Genomic DNA, 15,549 nt, shown 5'->3' with positions numbered 1-15,549 from the left:
CATTTCCACAGCGCCCTTTTATCTCGGATAATCTGTTTTCATTGCCGCACAGTTGAGACTGCAGAGGGGATTATCCTGAGCAGAGTGATCCGCTGGTCGATCACTCGTAAATGTTTACAGAGTAGCAGTTTTATTTGGCTTCCTGAAATTGCGGCTGTCAGAACCTTTACAAGCCAGGCTTATTAAAATAACACACCTCAAGCTGCATAATTACCATAATGACCTAAATGTGTCTCTTTCTTGTCAAGACAGGTACACTCGGTTAAATCAGCCCTTTTTCTTGTAGGCTACAACTCAAGACTAAAAAAAAAAAATAATGATGGCATCAGTGTGACCTTTAAAGCCTAAATATAGAAACACCCTTTTTTCATTGTTTCACTGAGTAAAAATATGTTTCTTAAAATAAGTTCCCCTCCCTCAAGTTCTCCTTTGTGCAGAGGAAGCTACTCTAGCATTGTCTGCCATCTTACCCTGACACAAGCTCACTCCAGGATGTTGATTTAAAAATAAGTTTGTATCCCTATAATTTATAAGCTACAGAAGCTGCTGTAGTAACTTGTGCATGCTGATATAATATGGTGATGTGCATCAATGCAATAGTATGAAAAAGGAAACAGATTGACTGTCATGATTTACTCCTGTTTAGTTTGCTTTGCCTGGTTTTGTTGTGAATTGTTACTGTTATGTTCTTGAGTTATCTGTCTTAATTGTTTCCTGTTTTATTTTGTAGTTTTTTCCCCCAGTGTTTCTTGTCTTGTTTTACTTCCTCCCTTTGTCTGTTTTTCCCTCTGCTTTGATTGCCCCAATTAGTTTCACCTGTGTCTTGTTTCTCACACCTGGTTTTGATTTGCTCCTGTGTATTTAGTTTCTGTGTAGCTTCCCTCTGCTTTCAGTTCATACATCTTTACCTTCCAGAGTTTCCAGTGCTTTCTTCTGGCTCTTTTCTTTCTCCTCATGGAGTTTTAAGTTGTACTTTGTACTTTTGAGAAAGTAAGTAATTTTCTTTCATTTTACTCTTTTGTTTAAATAAAGCATTTTTCTGTTGGTTTTGCAGTTTGGTCCTTCCTGTTTTTTGTTCTCTAACTGTGACATGGGTTTACATGAGGAGCACAAGAAAAGAGACGTATTTTGACGGGTCATTTAGAGCAGTGGTGGGCAGGGACCCAAAATTAAGTCTAGGAGTTGCGAAAGTCTAAAAAAAAAACACTTTTGAAACATGTTTGTTTGGTTTCCTGTCTTGTGTTCTGTCATATGGTCCAAAGAACTGCAACATTTTTCTTCAAACAAATCTCATTGGTTGAAAAATAGCCAAACTTTGGGTCTCATTTTTTTATTGTGGTGGGTCCTGAGGCAAGACCAGTTTTTAACCACTGATTTAGAGGATAGTTCGTATGAATACAAATGTTGTGACAATTAATCTTAAAGTGCATTTGATTCAAAACTACATCTTTAAAAAAAAACAAAAAAAAAACACCAACAACAATTAGCCAAACATCTGAGGTTACAGTAAAACACTAAAGCACCTCCTTTTTTTTTTTTTGGAACACAGAATCAAGGACTCGGCATGCCAATTACGATTACAAAAGGTTCTGCTGCCCCCAACCTTTCCTTTTAGAGCATAGCAGCAAGTATCATGTGAAGAAGTGCTGGCAGCGAGGGGCGGCTGTACTCGGAGCAGATTGTAGAGTCAAAGCCAGATGGCAAGTGACACTTCAAAAGGACAGCTGGTTACTGGAGTCTGAGAAAAGCATTTTATAGCTCTAAATCAAATTAGTTCAAACTAAAGTAATGAAACATGTTATACACAGGGCAGGCCAATGATTCTTTGTTAAAGTTGACATTAAAACATTTTAATGAATCATATGTTTAAGCTGGAACAATTTAAAAATGACTGATCAACATGGTTGCTGTCATAGCCTCAATATTATGATGTAAACAGGTCCTTCAGCTGCAGATGAGTATTCAGTGTGAGTATGAACTACACCAGGTTCAGGTGAATTTTCTGCAACAGTGGGTCTTCGAGGGAGCCTCAAATCTTTGAGGCTTTAGTTGCTGCCTGTCGACCTGAACTCTCTCTCTTCTGAACCTATAAATCATATCCAGATAAAGAGTTATGTTTCAAAAGCTGCTCATCATGTAAACCATAAATAATGGCTTGAATGTAGGACTAACTGCTCTTACCCCTTTCATTATTCTTCTGCGAAGTTCCCCCTGTGAGAGTGGCCGTTCTTCCTCATCAGTGACGGGAGAGTCTTCTGCATCATAATCCAAACTAGCGAGTCCGAACAGCACACAAACACCTCATTACCATGTTGGTTAAATAGTTTACTGTATGTATGGATTCAAGTTACAAACATGGCTATCAAAATGAACAGATAGAAGACCCACCTGTTGATCGCAGGTTGGATGCTAATTTTGTGCTGAAGCAGTTCAGGATTTTGACCCAAAAGAAATTTGGGCAGGTCTTTAGGATTGTAGTCCTTTTCCAGATCCTAAAAGTTACAAATACAAATAAATATTATTTTAAGAATACAGAAACAAAAGAATAACAGGAACATATGTAAGTAAAGAAAGGAGAGAAGCACGTGTTACTTTAGAGTTTTGGAAAGCTTGTATTGTGAGCAGCTCATTGGTCTTCTGCTCCACCAGACCCAGGTAGGACATGATGTTGTTCTCACTGATCCCTGCAGAGGAGCCGAGTTTATCCTCGATCACTGAGCGGTCACACTCTGTTTTAGAGAAGATGCTGTTCACTCCTGTGAGGGATGAGAGTCAGGAGTACAGTGAATTGGCTGCAGTGTTTTATTTTTTATGAAATCCCTTCTGTATTTGTAGATTTGCACGTTATTTATAAAAAAAGAATTCTTTCACTAGTCTATTATTGTTTGTCATTTTCTTGAAAATGTATTTTGATACAAAATCACAGCAAGACCTGTCTTTGTCTCATCCAGGATTTTGCTTATGATGCTGGCTCGGTTTTCGTAGTCCTCAGCTTGGTATTCAATTTCCTTTTGTTTCTCATCAAAGCCTCTCAGCAGAGAGCGATGATCTCGCTCCTTTTGCAAACTTGATTCTCCATACTGCTCGATCTCTGATTGTATCTGCGGATTGACATGTTACAGTGTTAACAAACCAGTGTATAGATAATTTATCCTTAATAGATACTAGCGTCTAACTCACTTTAACTTCTGTAAAAACACTTCTATCTAATGAACATAATGCAAATTGAACATAATCCCAATTCATGTGAACTCTTTCACATGAAATGTTTTATTACTGATTGTTTATGATCTTATTGACAGAAATCAATAGATACTACTCTCACTGAGTAGGAGTAAAAGCAAATGTGTAAAGTTACAATTGGAAGACTTTAATGTCCAGTGTGGAAAGTTAAATAGAGAAAACAAAATGACCTGACTGATTTGATCCCTCAGAGATTCAGCTTCATTGTTTTGCTCATTGACAAAATTGAAGAGTGCAAAGTTCCGGTCTTCGTCTACACAGAAAAACAGAAAAACACAAGTGATACACACTGATTTCTTCTTAACTGATTTTTCATTTTTTCAATCAATAACTAAAATTATTTATTATTTATTTCACATGCTTTAACAGACACTTGAGTAATGAATAAGAAAATATTTTTTTTGTGTGTAATGTTCATTTTGATGAGTATGAAATAATCACTTTGTGTTGGAAGTCTCACCCTGAATGAACCTGGTGACCAGCAGGTCCAGGTTGTCCTCGCCTGTCACAGTCTGGATCTTCTCAAAAACCTCCTCCAGAGTGTCCAGAGACTCTTCCCCTGAGTCCATCCTCCTCTGCTCCTTCAGCTCTGACACTGAGGCAAACAAGTACAATAACAATCATATCAGTATCATCTGAACCAGGGGTTTTCCTTCTTCATTCATCCCTCTTTAGTTTAACATACCTGAAAAACTGAGAGTTTTATACTGAAAAAAATATTTTTCACATTTGTCTATATTGCTATGAGTTTCCAAAACAAGATAGCAAACACGGTGATAATGATTTTTTGAATTCTATTTCAATGTTCAAGGACCCACTGACCGTACCATTACAATCTGATGGGTTTCTATGTTTAAAACCGAATATTTACATAGCTGGTGCAACAGGCCACAGAAGCAGAAAATAAAACAGAATCCCCAAAACCACTTCAATTTAAGTCCAGTAGTTATTTTATCAAAATCATTTAATAAAAGACCTTCACTTTTGTGCTACATGTACACCATAATGGGACACTTTTATGTAGCCTGTGCCAACGGGTTATATTGTAGGATATTCTTCCAAGCAATTAATAAGAATAATGGATTTTTATTTTTTATTTTTTGTTAGATTTAACAGATAATGTATTATCAACCAAGGTAGGGCCGGTAACAATTTTGCCATGATTGTGAAATGAAGTAGGCAACAACAGCAGTAAAAAAACAAAAAACAAAAACCTTGTCTGTGTCCCATCTCATGGCCGTCATCCTGTCCGCTCTTCTCGCTGCACTTAGTGGACATAAACTCTTTCAGGCTACACTCGTGTGCGATAACCCTTTCCAGTTCCTTCATCTCTGCATTGTACTGGGTAAGCTCCTTCTCTGCCTTCTCTTTCATCATGGTCATCTTAGACTGAGCCTCCACCCTGAAGTAGAGAGCTTTGTACTTAAGATACTCAACAACAAAGACCACAAGGTGAATATCACTCTTCACAACAGACAAAAATCTGACCTGGCATCATAAGCAGCAGTGGACATGGTGACAATTTCCCCGATCCTCTTGCGGATATCGTACAGTTCCTACAACAAAAAGCAAATGCACAGACAAGTAAAACCACTGTAAAACATTGCAAAAACAAAAAAGAGAGACATCTATAGCATAACTTCTGACCTTTTCCAGCCTCTTCTTTAGTTGCTGGAAACGGACACGCTCAATTTGAAGAGTCTGCAACTCCTCTCTCAGGTGGCTGTTGTTGCTTAGCTGCTCATTGAAGCGGGTTAAGGCCTGGACAGGATAGAAACAACACAAACTTTAGATGTAAAATCACAAAGTCCAACTTTTACATGGGTTAATTTCCAAATCCGTCTTTTCTGTGGTTTTTGTTGTAATGAATTTCAGCACTCACTCTGTCCAGTTTGTATTCCAAAGAGCGTATGGCCTTTTGTGACTGTTGAACCTCAGACCTCTGTGCATCACTAGTGTTGACCTTTTGTTTTCGCAGCTCTGCCATCTTTAACTCTATGTTTGCTATCTGCCCATATTACATTCACAAAACATGAAATTAACTGGTTTGTGTAACAAGAAATACAGGTAAACACAAGGATAAACTTGAATAAGTATCAAACAGAGGGGAAAGGACTTAACTCACCTCTTTATTTATATCTTTTTGACTTTGCTTTTCCCTCTCCAGCTCCTTGGCCAGCATGTCTTTTTGCTCCAGCAGAGCTCGTAGACTCTGGGTGTCATCACTGTCCTGTTGTTGGCGGGATGAGCTCTTACATGCATTAAGATTCCGATGCAACTCCTCACGCTCTTTCTGCAGCTTATTTATCTCCCGCCTTCATCCACACCACATAAAAAAAAGCCATTCAGGCAATTGAGAACACTAATGACTGTGTGATGCTGGTGTAGTGCGAACTCACTCTTGCTTGCGGATCTGCTCCCTGGCCTGTAGGTTGTACGCTTGCCGATCTCCTTCCATAATCTTGAACTGTCTCTGTAGTTTGGCCATCTCAGATTCTGCTTGGAAAATTGGCATTTAGACATTGTAGTTGTATAACACTTGAGACTGGCTAGATTACCTAGCACACATCAAGACCTTGTTGTTTATAATTGCATCAAAACCAACATAGACTGTACCATCAATATCCATTTCACTGGTGTCTGACCGTGCACTTGCAGCAGATCTTCCTTGAGGCATGGCTCCACTGGGCGTTAATGGACAAGAATAACAAGAAAATAGATGTTGTTTACAGATACAAACTGAGCTTGGATTAGCAGCATATCCTTGTCAACTCTTCTCACCAATATGTTTAATAAAGCCTTGATCTTTAGTCTTATATTTAGCTTTAAACCCTGAGAATAGTAAGAGATTGTTGTTTTTTTTTAATCGTTTTTTTAAGTGGTTGTTTATGTTAAGAAAAAACTACACATTTGTCTCCAAGGCCCAAATCATTTGCTTGATAATGACCTTCTAAAGTAATTCCTTTTCCTTTCCGGTTGTTTCAGTAAAAATGTCATCTTACAGAACAACATAGAAAACAACGTTCTCCCAATATTTTTTTCGTTGGAGAATCCACATTTAACTTTCATTCTGAAGGTTAATGTAGTTACGATAGTATTGATAATTGGAACAACTCACCAGCTTAAAGTTTAAAAAGTAAAGACAAAGTGAAACCTCTCTCACACAACTCGCCCACAGAAACATGGGTTGTTAGAAACCGTTGCTAGGTACTACTGGGCTCAATATCCCTGGGTGACGTCTCTCAGGCAGCAGACATGTTTCCGGGGATGCAAAGTTGTAATGTAGGGCTTGACCATTATTGGGGCATGTACCTACCGACCCTAACATTAGATATATCTTTTTTTAAACACTATAACTTGAGAAGAAGAGCCGCAAAACATAATAATCTCTTGGTTAGAGGTAATCCGGCTGACGCCAGGGGGCGAACCTGAGCAGCTGAAGAGGAATGGGGCCAGCCGACACAAAGGCCCTGGCTTCTCTGCAGAGCACGGTGAGTAGACTAGTGTATTTATTTGCGGTGGAAAGTTTTATTACATAATTATTGTATCTTTATTTGGAGTTCATTATTTCAGACAGTGTTGGAATGCTGTCAGTAGCATTTTTCTTTTAATGTAGGCCTAGGCCTGACTTTGAACTCATCATACACCACCATGCACACACATGTGTACAGAAGTAAAGTAAATCTTGTCAAACTAAGTGAGAACTTCAGATTTTAAATCCGAAAACATCCATACGTAGATAAAATGACCAGGCTAATATTTACAGTGTATGGTTAAAGCACGGCATTGCTTAATGTAAAAATATGTAAGATTAAAAATTAAACAGCGACACTATTTACCCCCTTTTTTTTTTATCATTGTTGCATAAATGTTAACAATAGCGATCTTAAAAACGTCCTCATTGTGAAAACTTTTGTAAAACCACACTTGTTGTTGTAGACAGATTGTTGTAGACTTTATTATAATGAAATATACAGCTGGTTGCATACTTTGTACATGGTTAATGTATACATCTCATGTTTTTATGATTAAATATTGATATCAAAGTATAGGCCAGTTCAACTACTTTAAATATAAATTACAGTAGCATCGTTTTGTTAGCCAAACTAAAAGTCTAAGCTAGGAGACTCATTAATAGCAAACATTTTTTATTCAAATCTTAAAAAAATAACAATTTAAAAAATCCATTTAACATCAGTGCTCTGGTTCTGGGTTTGGCTGTGGTTCTTCCTGAGCTGGTGGGACACCCTCTAGAAACGTACAGAAGTGTTCTGCTATATTGAGCTCAGGTTTTTTCAGCAGCAAGTAACATTTTGGGAAGAAGTAGGCTGCCACCAGTCCAAAGTTGCTTGCCAGAGAGAAAGTCACATGCACAATAGACTTATTCTTGACTTCCAAGCCTATGTAGATCGGAATGAAGGTTACCCAAAACACACAGTAGAGCAGGGAGGAAAAGGTGATGTCTCTGGCCAGGTTATACTGATGAGGAGGCTTTGCTGCCATGAAGGTGCACATGAATGATGCAAGGCACATTGCACAGTTGAAACCTTGCATTAAGGCAAACCCACCCAAGGGTTCCACTGGACATGCCAGAAATGCTCTAACAAAGTCTATCTTCATACTTGCCCGATAGTTTGACAGAGAGGGCCCCGCCTGCACAAACCAGCCACAGATACAAGCCTGCACAGTACAGCAAGCCAACAAAAACAGCCAGCTTCCAGGACCCCTGAGTACATGCAGGTGAGAGGCAGCCATCTCTGGAAACTCTGATATGTAGACTATCTGTTTGAAAAGAGGGGTGATTACGACATGCTCGCTTTATTGTGCCTCATTCTTAAGCAATATCACATGACAGGAGTGCTTCTGTACTGAATATTAGCATGATCAGTATGCTCAGTATAGCAGCAGAACTACAAGTATGATGTTGCCTTTATACAACAGCTCTTCTAGCAGAACTTCAAGTTTATTGCACAACATAAAACATTGGAGCGAACCACATGGTGGCTTCCTCAGTATCGCTCATTACTTGATTGACTTTATTGAACTATTCATTGTTTTATCTACACATAACCACAGGCCAACTGCTTTGAATCTTGTAGATAAGGGAATGTTGTTTTGGTGGCCTGTGTGAGTTTCAGGTAGGCTTAGCAGCTTAATAGATCTTGAGAAATATTGTTGTCTGTAATGTTAATTCAAAACATAATTCAGATCACCTGAAGTTGAGTGGCACATTTAGTGAAAAGTCCCAGTGTGGTTGTACTCTGTTTAAGTGCCTCTGGCCAATCATATTTCTTGGTCCAAACTAAATCTCATATAAAGTCCAATAATGCTTTTCATTTCATTCCTCACCTGTAGTGAGATGAACAGGACAATGGAGAGGGCAACTGTTTGGAAAATGCAGGTGAGGGGCAGCTGAAGACGACACACCACATCATCCGGTTGCCCCAGGAAGAGCAGCAGGCAGAGGGAAGCTCCCATCAGGCTTAGCAGAGCTAGAAAAACCTGGCTTCCTCCTGAGGCTTTTACCATCAGGGTCCCCCGGTGTTTTAAGAACACTACTCCAACAGATCCATGACATACTAGCAGCAGAACAACACCAAGCATCATCGCCAGAGCCTCAGTGGAGTCCCAGGACAGAACGTCAAAGGTGGGTTCAGTGCAGTTAGTGCTGCGGATTAGAGACCACTGACCCTTTGGGCACTTAGTGCATTGGATGTCCTCTACACGTCAGAAGGCACAGGAGGAAATTTGGTTTAACAAGCACACAATCAAATCAAACCATTACTGTAAGTGATGCATTGTTTGTTTGCATTACTACTAACCTTCCCCATGAGGACTACCCAGCTAGAATAATTTATTGTATGAAACCACCATCATCAAAAATGATTTCCTCTCAAAAATTCAGTATATCATGTAATTTGGAAAAAAAATGCACTATTGTTTTGGTAGAGAAGTTAATTTGCATATTGCATAGATTAACATTTTGGGGAAAAAAGACTTGCATAGTGCCACCACTGTTCACCATGGTGAACATGTACTCATTAAATCCATGAAAAACATGGGCCAAATTGTTTGTTTTGACCTAATGCAGCCATATTTCTAAAATGCACTTATAAAGAGAAATACGTTTTGCTTTCTTGTAGAAATTAGTTTGAGAAGGAAAAGTACTTGTAAATATTATAATCAATTTAAGGCAAATGATGAAACGTGTTTGTGCGACCACATTACCCTCGTTTGCCTGGTAGGTGCCTGGTAGACAGTTGATGCAATCAAAACAGCAGGAATGGAAGCCTTTGACTCGGCGGACTTGTCCTTGTTCACATGCTGCTGAACAGGTGGACTCAGGAACCTGCAAAAGTTGTAGCATATCAGTTAAAGACCCACAATGCAAAATTTCAGTAAACCAAACTGGATTTTGACTAGTAGTAATGTAACAAAACATTTTCTTAAGAGTATATATTTGAAATATTTATCAAATTGCTAAATTTACCTTTGGAGTGTGCCATGTGAAAAGGGTCTTGTTGATTGTTAGGTTTTTGTAAAAACTTCCAACCGTCTGGAAAGCTAAAACAGAGTCATTCCAGACCCACTGGAGTACTTTGTAACCAATGTTTGGGTTGCCATTACTGTCAAACACCAAATCTTTGCCATTTATTTCTACAGATGTACTTTTTAAAACCTCCAATAGCTGCAAAAGAAAAACCATTATTTCATTTGTATTTTGTGATATACAGTATATCATTTTTATCTAAAAGAGTATGTTATGACATTTCTAGAAGAAGAAAATATGGATTAAAAAAATTACCTTCCATGGATAAATCTTTGTTTCTAACCCCTTTTTACAGGCAGTTGCATTGCATCCCATCAGGTTGTGCAGTGCCTGTGCTGCACTGTAGACGGCAGCATACACACCGAAAGCTGAGCGCTTCACTACAGGATCCTCCACCAGGCTGATGTTAACAGGTGACATGCTCCAGCACTTTGGGCAGGGATTATCAGGATTGCCAGACTTTGGTGGGGGTGTTGGAGGTGGGGTCCTCGCCCTCTCCTCACTCAGTTTGGTGAACAGCTCCTGCGTGTAGGGGGTCAGCAGATCCAGGGTTTGACTGTCGTCAGCGAATCCAATGATTGTGCCAACTGATTGAATATTTGGGAGAGAAGTCAGCAGATAATGGATCGCCCAACTTGTGCTGGCGATCCACACGCGTGTCACGTTCCTCCTCATCACCTGTTGTAGATTTCATCAGATTATTGGTCCTGAATACATTATTTTCTATCAAATCTATTACACCATAATTCTCTGCTTCACTTACCTCTTTAAAAAAGATCAAAGCCTGCTCTGGGAGTGCAAACAGTACCACGACTCTGACATTGGTTGCTATTATGTTGTCGATGATGGTTTTCACCATCGCTTCGGGGTCACTGTACACAGGAATCAAGCCCTGATAGGCCACACACACAGACTTGTTTGCTGCTGTTTTGGAGAATTCTTGTACACCTCCCTGTCCGTACGCTTCCTCAGTGCCCACAATGGCCACCCAGTTCCACTTAAACTCATTTAGCAAGAGCACAATGACCTCCACCTGCAATTTGTCACTGGGCACTGTGCGGAAGAAGGACGGGTAGAGGAGCTTGTTGCTTAATTTGTCGCTTGTGGCACCAAAGCTAATCTGTAGGGGAAAAAGTCATATAATACCAGCATTAGTTTTGTGAGCCAGCCCTGACCATTATGGACAAAGAAGTCCAATGTGTCTTTACTGAAGTTGTGGGTTCATTTGAAATGCGAGAGGGTGGCTGCTTTCTATGTTATTATCACACTGTAAAATATAAATACGCTAAAACAATTCATGGGGGATAAAAGTTTAGATTTTTTTTTTGTCATACAGCTAATTTAAAAATGAAAGCCAGGAGTCATCTCCTTGTGGGACACTGTTTGATTTAGGGGGAAATTAATTAAGCCTAGAAATGTATGATCAGAAACATTCATTAACCAAACCTGTGGCATCAGAAAGAATCCCAGCAGCTTTCCTATGGTAGACGCCATCTCCGAGCTATAAGGACCTATCACGGCTGATATGCTGGTCTCATAGTCGGTGTAATTGCACTGGACAGAAAGTGCGTTGGTAGACTTTTCAGTGAGAAAAGATATGGTCGGCCTCATCGCGACGGCTGCTTGTCTACATGTGTCGTAGATTTTAAACCCCAACTTGAAGCCAGGGAGCAGAATTTGATGTGCGTTGATCTCATCTACTGCAAATTTCATGACTAGAGCCAGGCCCAGTCCAAAATTATTTACACTGTGGACAAGCAGGACAAATAGAAAATGAGCCATTAAAGTCAGGTTATGCATTCATTTTGGTGCAGAATCTTAGATTATACCGCCACTTAGTAAAAACAAAATCACTATTTTGTATTACCTTTCACAACTGATGTTGTCAGGCTCCCGCCTCTGGCTCAGGTTGCTGGTGATATCGTTGATTGGGAAAAGCCCTCCGAGCATGATGTCCCCCGACAAATCAAAGAGGTTGGTAGATATGTTGTTGAACCATTCAGGAGATGCCACACTGTAACTCAGGCTGCATGTCAAGCACAAAAACAGCAGAGCGAAAAGTGCAGCCATGATGCTGAAAAGCTGCAGATGTAGACTAGAGTGAAAAGAACAGTGTTCATATGTGTGGGTACAACAGGAGAAATTGTTGCATGCAAAATCACCTTAAGTGAGTCGGTGCAGTTGGCCCCTCCTCTCCTCTAAAGTATCTGCAAATCACATCAAATTGGCCTTTAAATGGTCACCTACATTTACATTTGTGGTATAACAAAATAAAAGCTGTCATATGTAACATGAAGAGGAAAAAACTCACTTTGCACCTTGTGTGTGTTTGTGTGTGAGTTTGTGTGCTTTTTTGCATGTGTGTGTCAGTTTTTTGCAGGTTGGGTTCATCCTTCCGGTGAATTTTCCTGACATTTGCTTGTGGTTTGCTCTTTGTTTCTCTACGGTGTAAGTTTCTGTGAGGACATGAGCACATATGCAGAGTAAATGCTTAAAACATAAAGCATAAAACTGATATATTAATCAATTGGCAAAGCCCGTTTTCCTGTGGGGGGGCTTATCATTTCATCAAAGTTTAAATGACTCTAAATGTACTTCAACCTGTGTGCTTGTTTAAAAACAATGGTAAGTAGTATAGATTGAGATACTGCTAATATTAATAATACATTACATATACTGTGTAGATTTTCTTCTTTAACTAAATGTTTTCTTTTTGTTGTTGTAAGGTTTTTCTTTCACCTCTGAATTAGTTTGCATGTACATTTGCATGCAAAACCAACCCTGGCTGTTTGTCATCCACACAAGCTAATTGACATATTTCCTCCCAATAGATTTGCAAAACCCAATGTAAACATATGCACTTTTTAATCTTGTGTAATGTTACGAGAAAAATAGACAATCATTCATATAGAAGTATGTTATGTATGTTTATATCACAACTTCCCTCGCTACATGCTACTTAATTTTCAAAGCTCTTGGTCACTGGCTTAATGTTTTGATATCTCCAAACCACACAAATAACAACAAAAACAAATTATAAAAGTATGGCTAAGATGACAAAATCAATTGTTTAACTAAATGTATTATTTAATATAAGCAGGAACAGCAAACTAATGATCACCCACTGACAATTGTCATGTGTTATGTTGTACTGTCAGTATGAATGTCTTGGATGTGTTTTTATGTCATCTAAATCTTGGAATGAAGATATGGAGACCCCAGGAAGAGTAGCTAGTGTTAAACACAGATGATAAAGGGTATCTTAAAGGGATAAAGGGTATCTTAAAGGGGCGGCAGTAGCTCAGTCTGTAGGGACCTGGGTTGGGAACCGGCTCAAGTCCCGGTGCGGACCAAGTATGGAAGTTGGTCTGGTAGCTGGAGAGGGGCCAGATCACCTCCTGAGCACTGCCGAAGTGCCCTTGAGCAAGGCACCAAACCCCCTCCCCACCACCAGCTCAGGAGTGCCCACTGTGGGCTGCTCTGTCACTCTGACATCTCTCCCTTAGTGCATGTCCATAGGATCCTGTTTGTGTGCATCTGTGTATATACTTCAGCCTATGTGTGTGTTGCATGACTACAGAGTGTAAAAACTGAAATTTCCCCTTGCAGGGATCAATAAAAAGTAAGTAAGTAAGTAATCTTAATAAACAAACAGACACTAATAGTTACAATAGACACATCTAGTAGCATTGCCATGTAATATTGTGGGGAGGCTTGATAATGTGACTCATCAAACTACATTTGTTTTAAGTAGTCCCTCACCTTTAAACAGAAAATGAAATTTTAGCTGACACCACCTGAAGCATCACAAACACCATAGTTATTTGATAACTTATACTTTGATTAAGATCTGAACATTTAACAATAATAATTCTCAGAATATTTTCATTTCAGTGAGATTTTAATAGGGAGGGACAAATTGTTCACAGGCTTGAGGATGTACTGTGACTTAGAGATGTCACACAACCATCCAGGTGAGTTGCAGCATAGATTTACTGCCGGAACAACAGGCAAATTATAAAGGGAAACAAAAGGGAAACCTATTTATACAAAGAAGAGTTGGGCTTTATCTCCTTGAAGTCTGCACACAACAGAGTCAATGGATTTCCCCACATGGGCGTTAACACAGTCTTCTACTTTGATTAAAAAGTCAAGAATTAATTACTCAAGCTGGCATAGAAAGTGCAATGCAATTAGTGTGCACACCTGAAAACCACTTAAGAAACCTTCACTGCACTACTGCAGGTCCTTCTTATACATTTAAAAAAAAACTTCTTTGTACTTGCATTAACTTGCACTTTATGTAGGCTACTTTCAAGTACTTATCTTTTTTGGCACACTAGTCCAATTTGAGAATCAGGTTCAGTAAGGGATTGTTCAGGGACATAAAGGACGTATTCTGTCGCTTATCTTGTTAGTCATCTTGACGTAAGAAGCCTGGTGATGAAATTCAATGTTTGTCTTTAGCACAGCCTGTCTGCTCATAACACTTACAGTTTGTTCTTCTAACACAAATGCATTGCATGCAAGGGTTTATCCTCTTTGTGAAGAGTTAGGATAGTTTTATTTGCAGAGAGATTTAAAATTACTTACATGTTTGTGACTGTCTTGTTTGTTGGCTCATTGTGTCTGTTCTCAGATGCAGACAGTGGATCCAGATAAACATCTTGTTTATGTTTGAGCAGCTTTCTTCCTCAAGCATGAATTATAACCTTGAATCATACGCCTTGTTTTGTGGTGCAGCTGCAGAAAGATGTCACTAATCATCTGCAGCAACACTACACACACACACACACACACACACACACACACACACACACACACACACACACACACACACACACACACACACGCACACACACACACACACACACACACACACATTTCTGTTATTTCCAGGTAGCCTACAAAAAAATGTTTTTTAGCGTCTTGACACAAGCTTAACTGGCTCATAGAGAAAGAAACTCTACGTTAGTCATGAAAGTATATCCTCCCTCTGGGTTGTTCAGAATGCAGTCATGATCATTTAGACTTAGTGTGTTCTCTGAGACGAATTTCATGTTAGATGAAAGAGAAGCTTAAATCATTTAATGCACATAGATTTGGTCTCGTTGTCTGGGTTTTGTAATATTGGATCTATCTGACCTGGCTTCAATCACAATGCAAAAGCAGGGAATGTTGTGGTCCATCAGCATTAAAGATAACACTTTTGTTTCCTAAACAACGTCCCTTTTCTTCTTTATTCTCACCACTTTGAGTGAAAAGTAAATAATTATTTTAAAATTGAAAAATATTTAAATTTTTATTCTACATATTGTTTTCTTCTTTGTCAAATCCTGGCGTCTAACCTCAGTTCACCTCGACCGCAAACTGTTTGCTCAGAGATGCAGGTGTGTTATGCCAGTTATGGAGTAAGTTACAGAGGTCTGGTAAGCGTCTTCGACCCCAAACTAATGCTGGCTTAAAGGACATTAAATGACGTGATTTAATTTGACAGACGTCACGCAGCCTCTGGGGCAACAAAAGGCTTTAAAAAACGTTTCCTCCCCACCACATATTCAGTAATAGGCATTCATGTTTTTCAGAGTCCATGGAGATGCTTTCAAATGTGCTGATAATTAAATTCATTATCAGTTATTGATATTTAGCTACCTTTCTCAATGTATTACATTGCAGCTACTATTTAGGCCTGGATGTCTTACCGGTGGACACAAGTTAGAGAAAATGTTTCCGATAGTTTGTTTAAACTCACCCTA

The 15,549-nt window shown here is 39.2% G+C and overlaps 2 protein-coding genes across 2 annotated transcripts; both read right to left on the bottom strand.

Annotated features, from left to right (window-relative positions):
- Positions 1–1,321: 1,321 nt before the first annotated feature.
- On the bottom strand, positions 1,322–6,679 carry odad1 (outer dynein arm docking complex subunit 1). Its single transcript, XM_029276407.2, has 15 exons — positions 6,362–6,679; positions 5,860–5,927; positions 5,643–5,739; positions 5,369–5,558; positions 5,126–5,251; positions 4,891–5,004; positions 4,732–4,799; positions 4,458–4,645; positions 3,704–3,838; positions 3,414–3,496; positions 2,933–3,101; positions 2,593–2,756; positions 2,389–2,492; positions 2,182–2,272; positions 1,322–2,086 (listed from the first exon to the last, which is right to left on the bottom strand). The coding sequence occupies exons 2-15, from the start codon at positions 5,918–5,920 to the stop codon at positions 2,030–2,032; spliced, it is 1,647 nt and encodes a 548-aa protein (XP_029132240.2). The 5' UTR covers positions 5,921–5,927; positions 6,362–6,679; the 3' UTR covers positions 1,322–2,029.
- Positions 6,680–6,958: 279 nt separating this feature from the next.
- On the bottom strand, positions 6,959–15,236 carry tas1r3 (taste receptor, type 1, member 3). Its single transcript, XM_065954720.1, has 8 exons — positions 11,661–15,236; positions 11,240–11,540; positions 10,557–10,913; positions 10,049–10,471; positions 9,734–9,931; positions 9,472–9,592; positions 8,593–8,963; positions 6,959–8,025 (listed from the first exon to the last, which is right to left on the bottom strand). Exons 1-8 carry the CDS (start codon positions 11,861–11,863, stop codon positions 7,438–7,440), a joined length of 2,562 nt encoding a protein of 853 aa, XP_065810792.1. The 5' UTR covers positions 11,864–15,236; the 3' UTR covers positions 6,959–7,437.
- Between the last annotated feature and the right edge of the window lie 313 nt (positions 15,237–15,549).

This window comes from Labrus bergylta, chromosome 5 (genome assembly GCF_963930695.1).
Source record: "Labrus bergylta chromosome 5, fLabBer1.1, whole genome shotgun sequence".
Lineage (NCBI taxonomy): Eukaryota > Metazoa > Chordata > Actinopteri > Labriformes > Labridae > Labrus > Labrus bergylta.
Note: the sequence above shows the minus strand (reverse complement) of the source record. Positions and strands in the feature narration are given on the sequence as shown.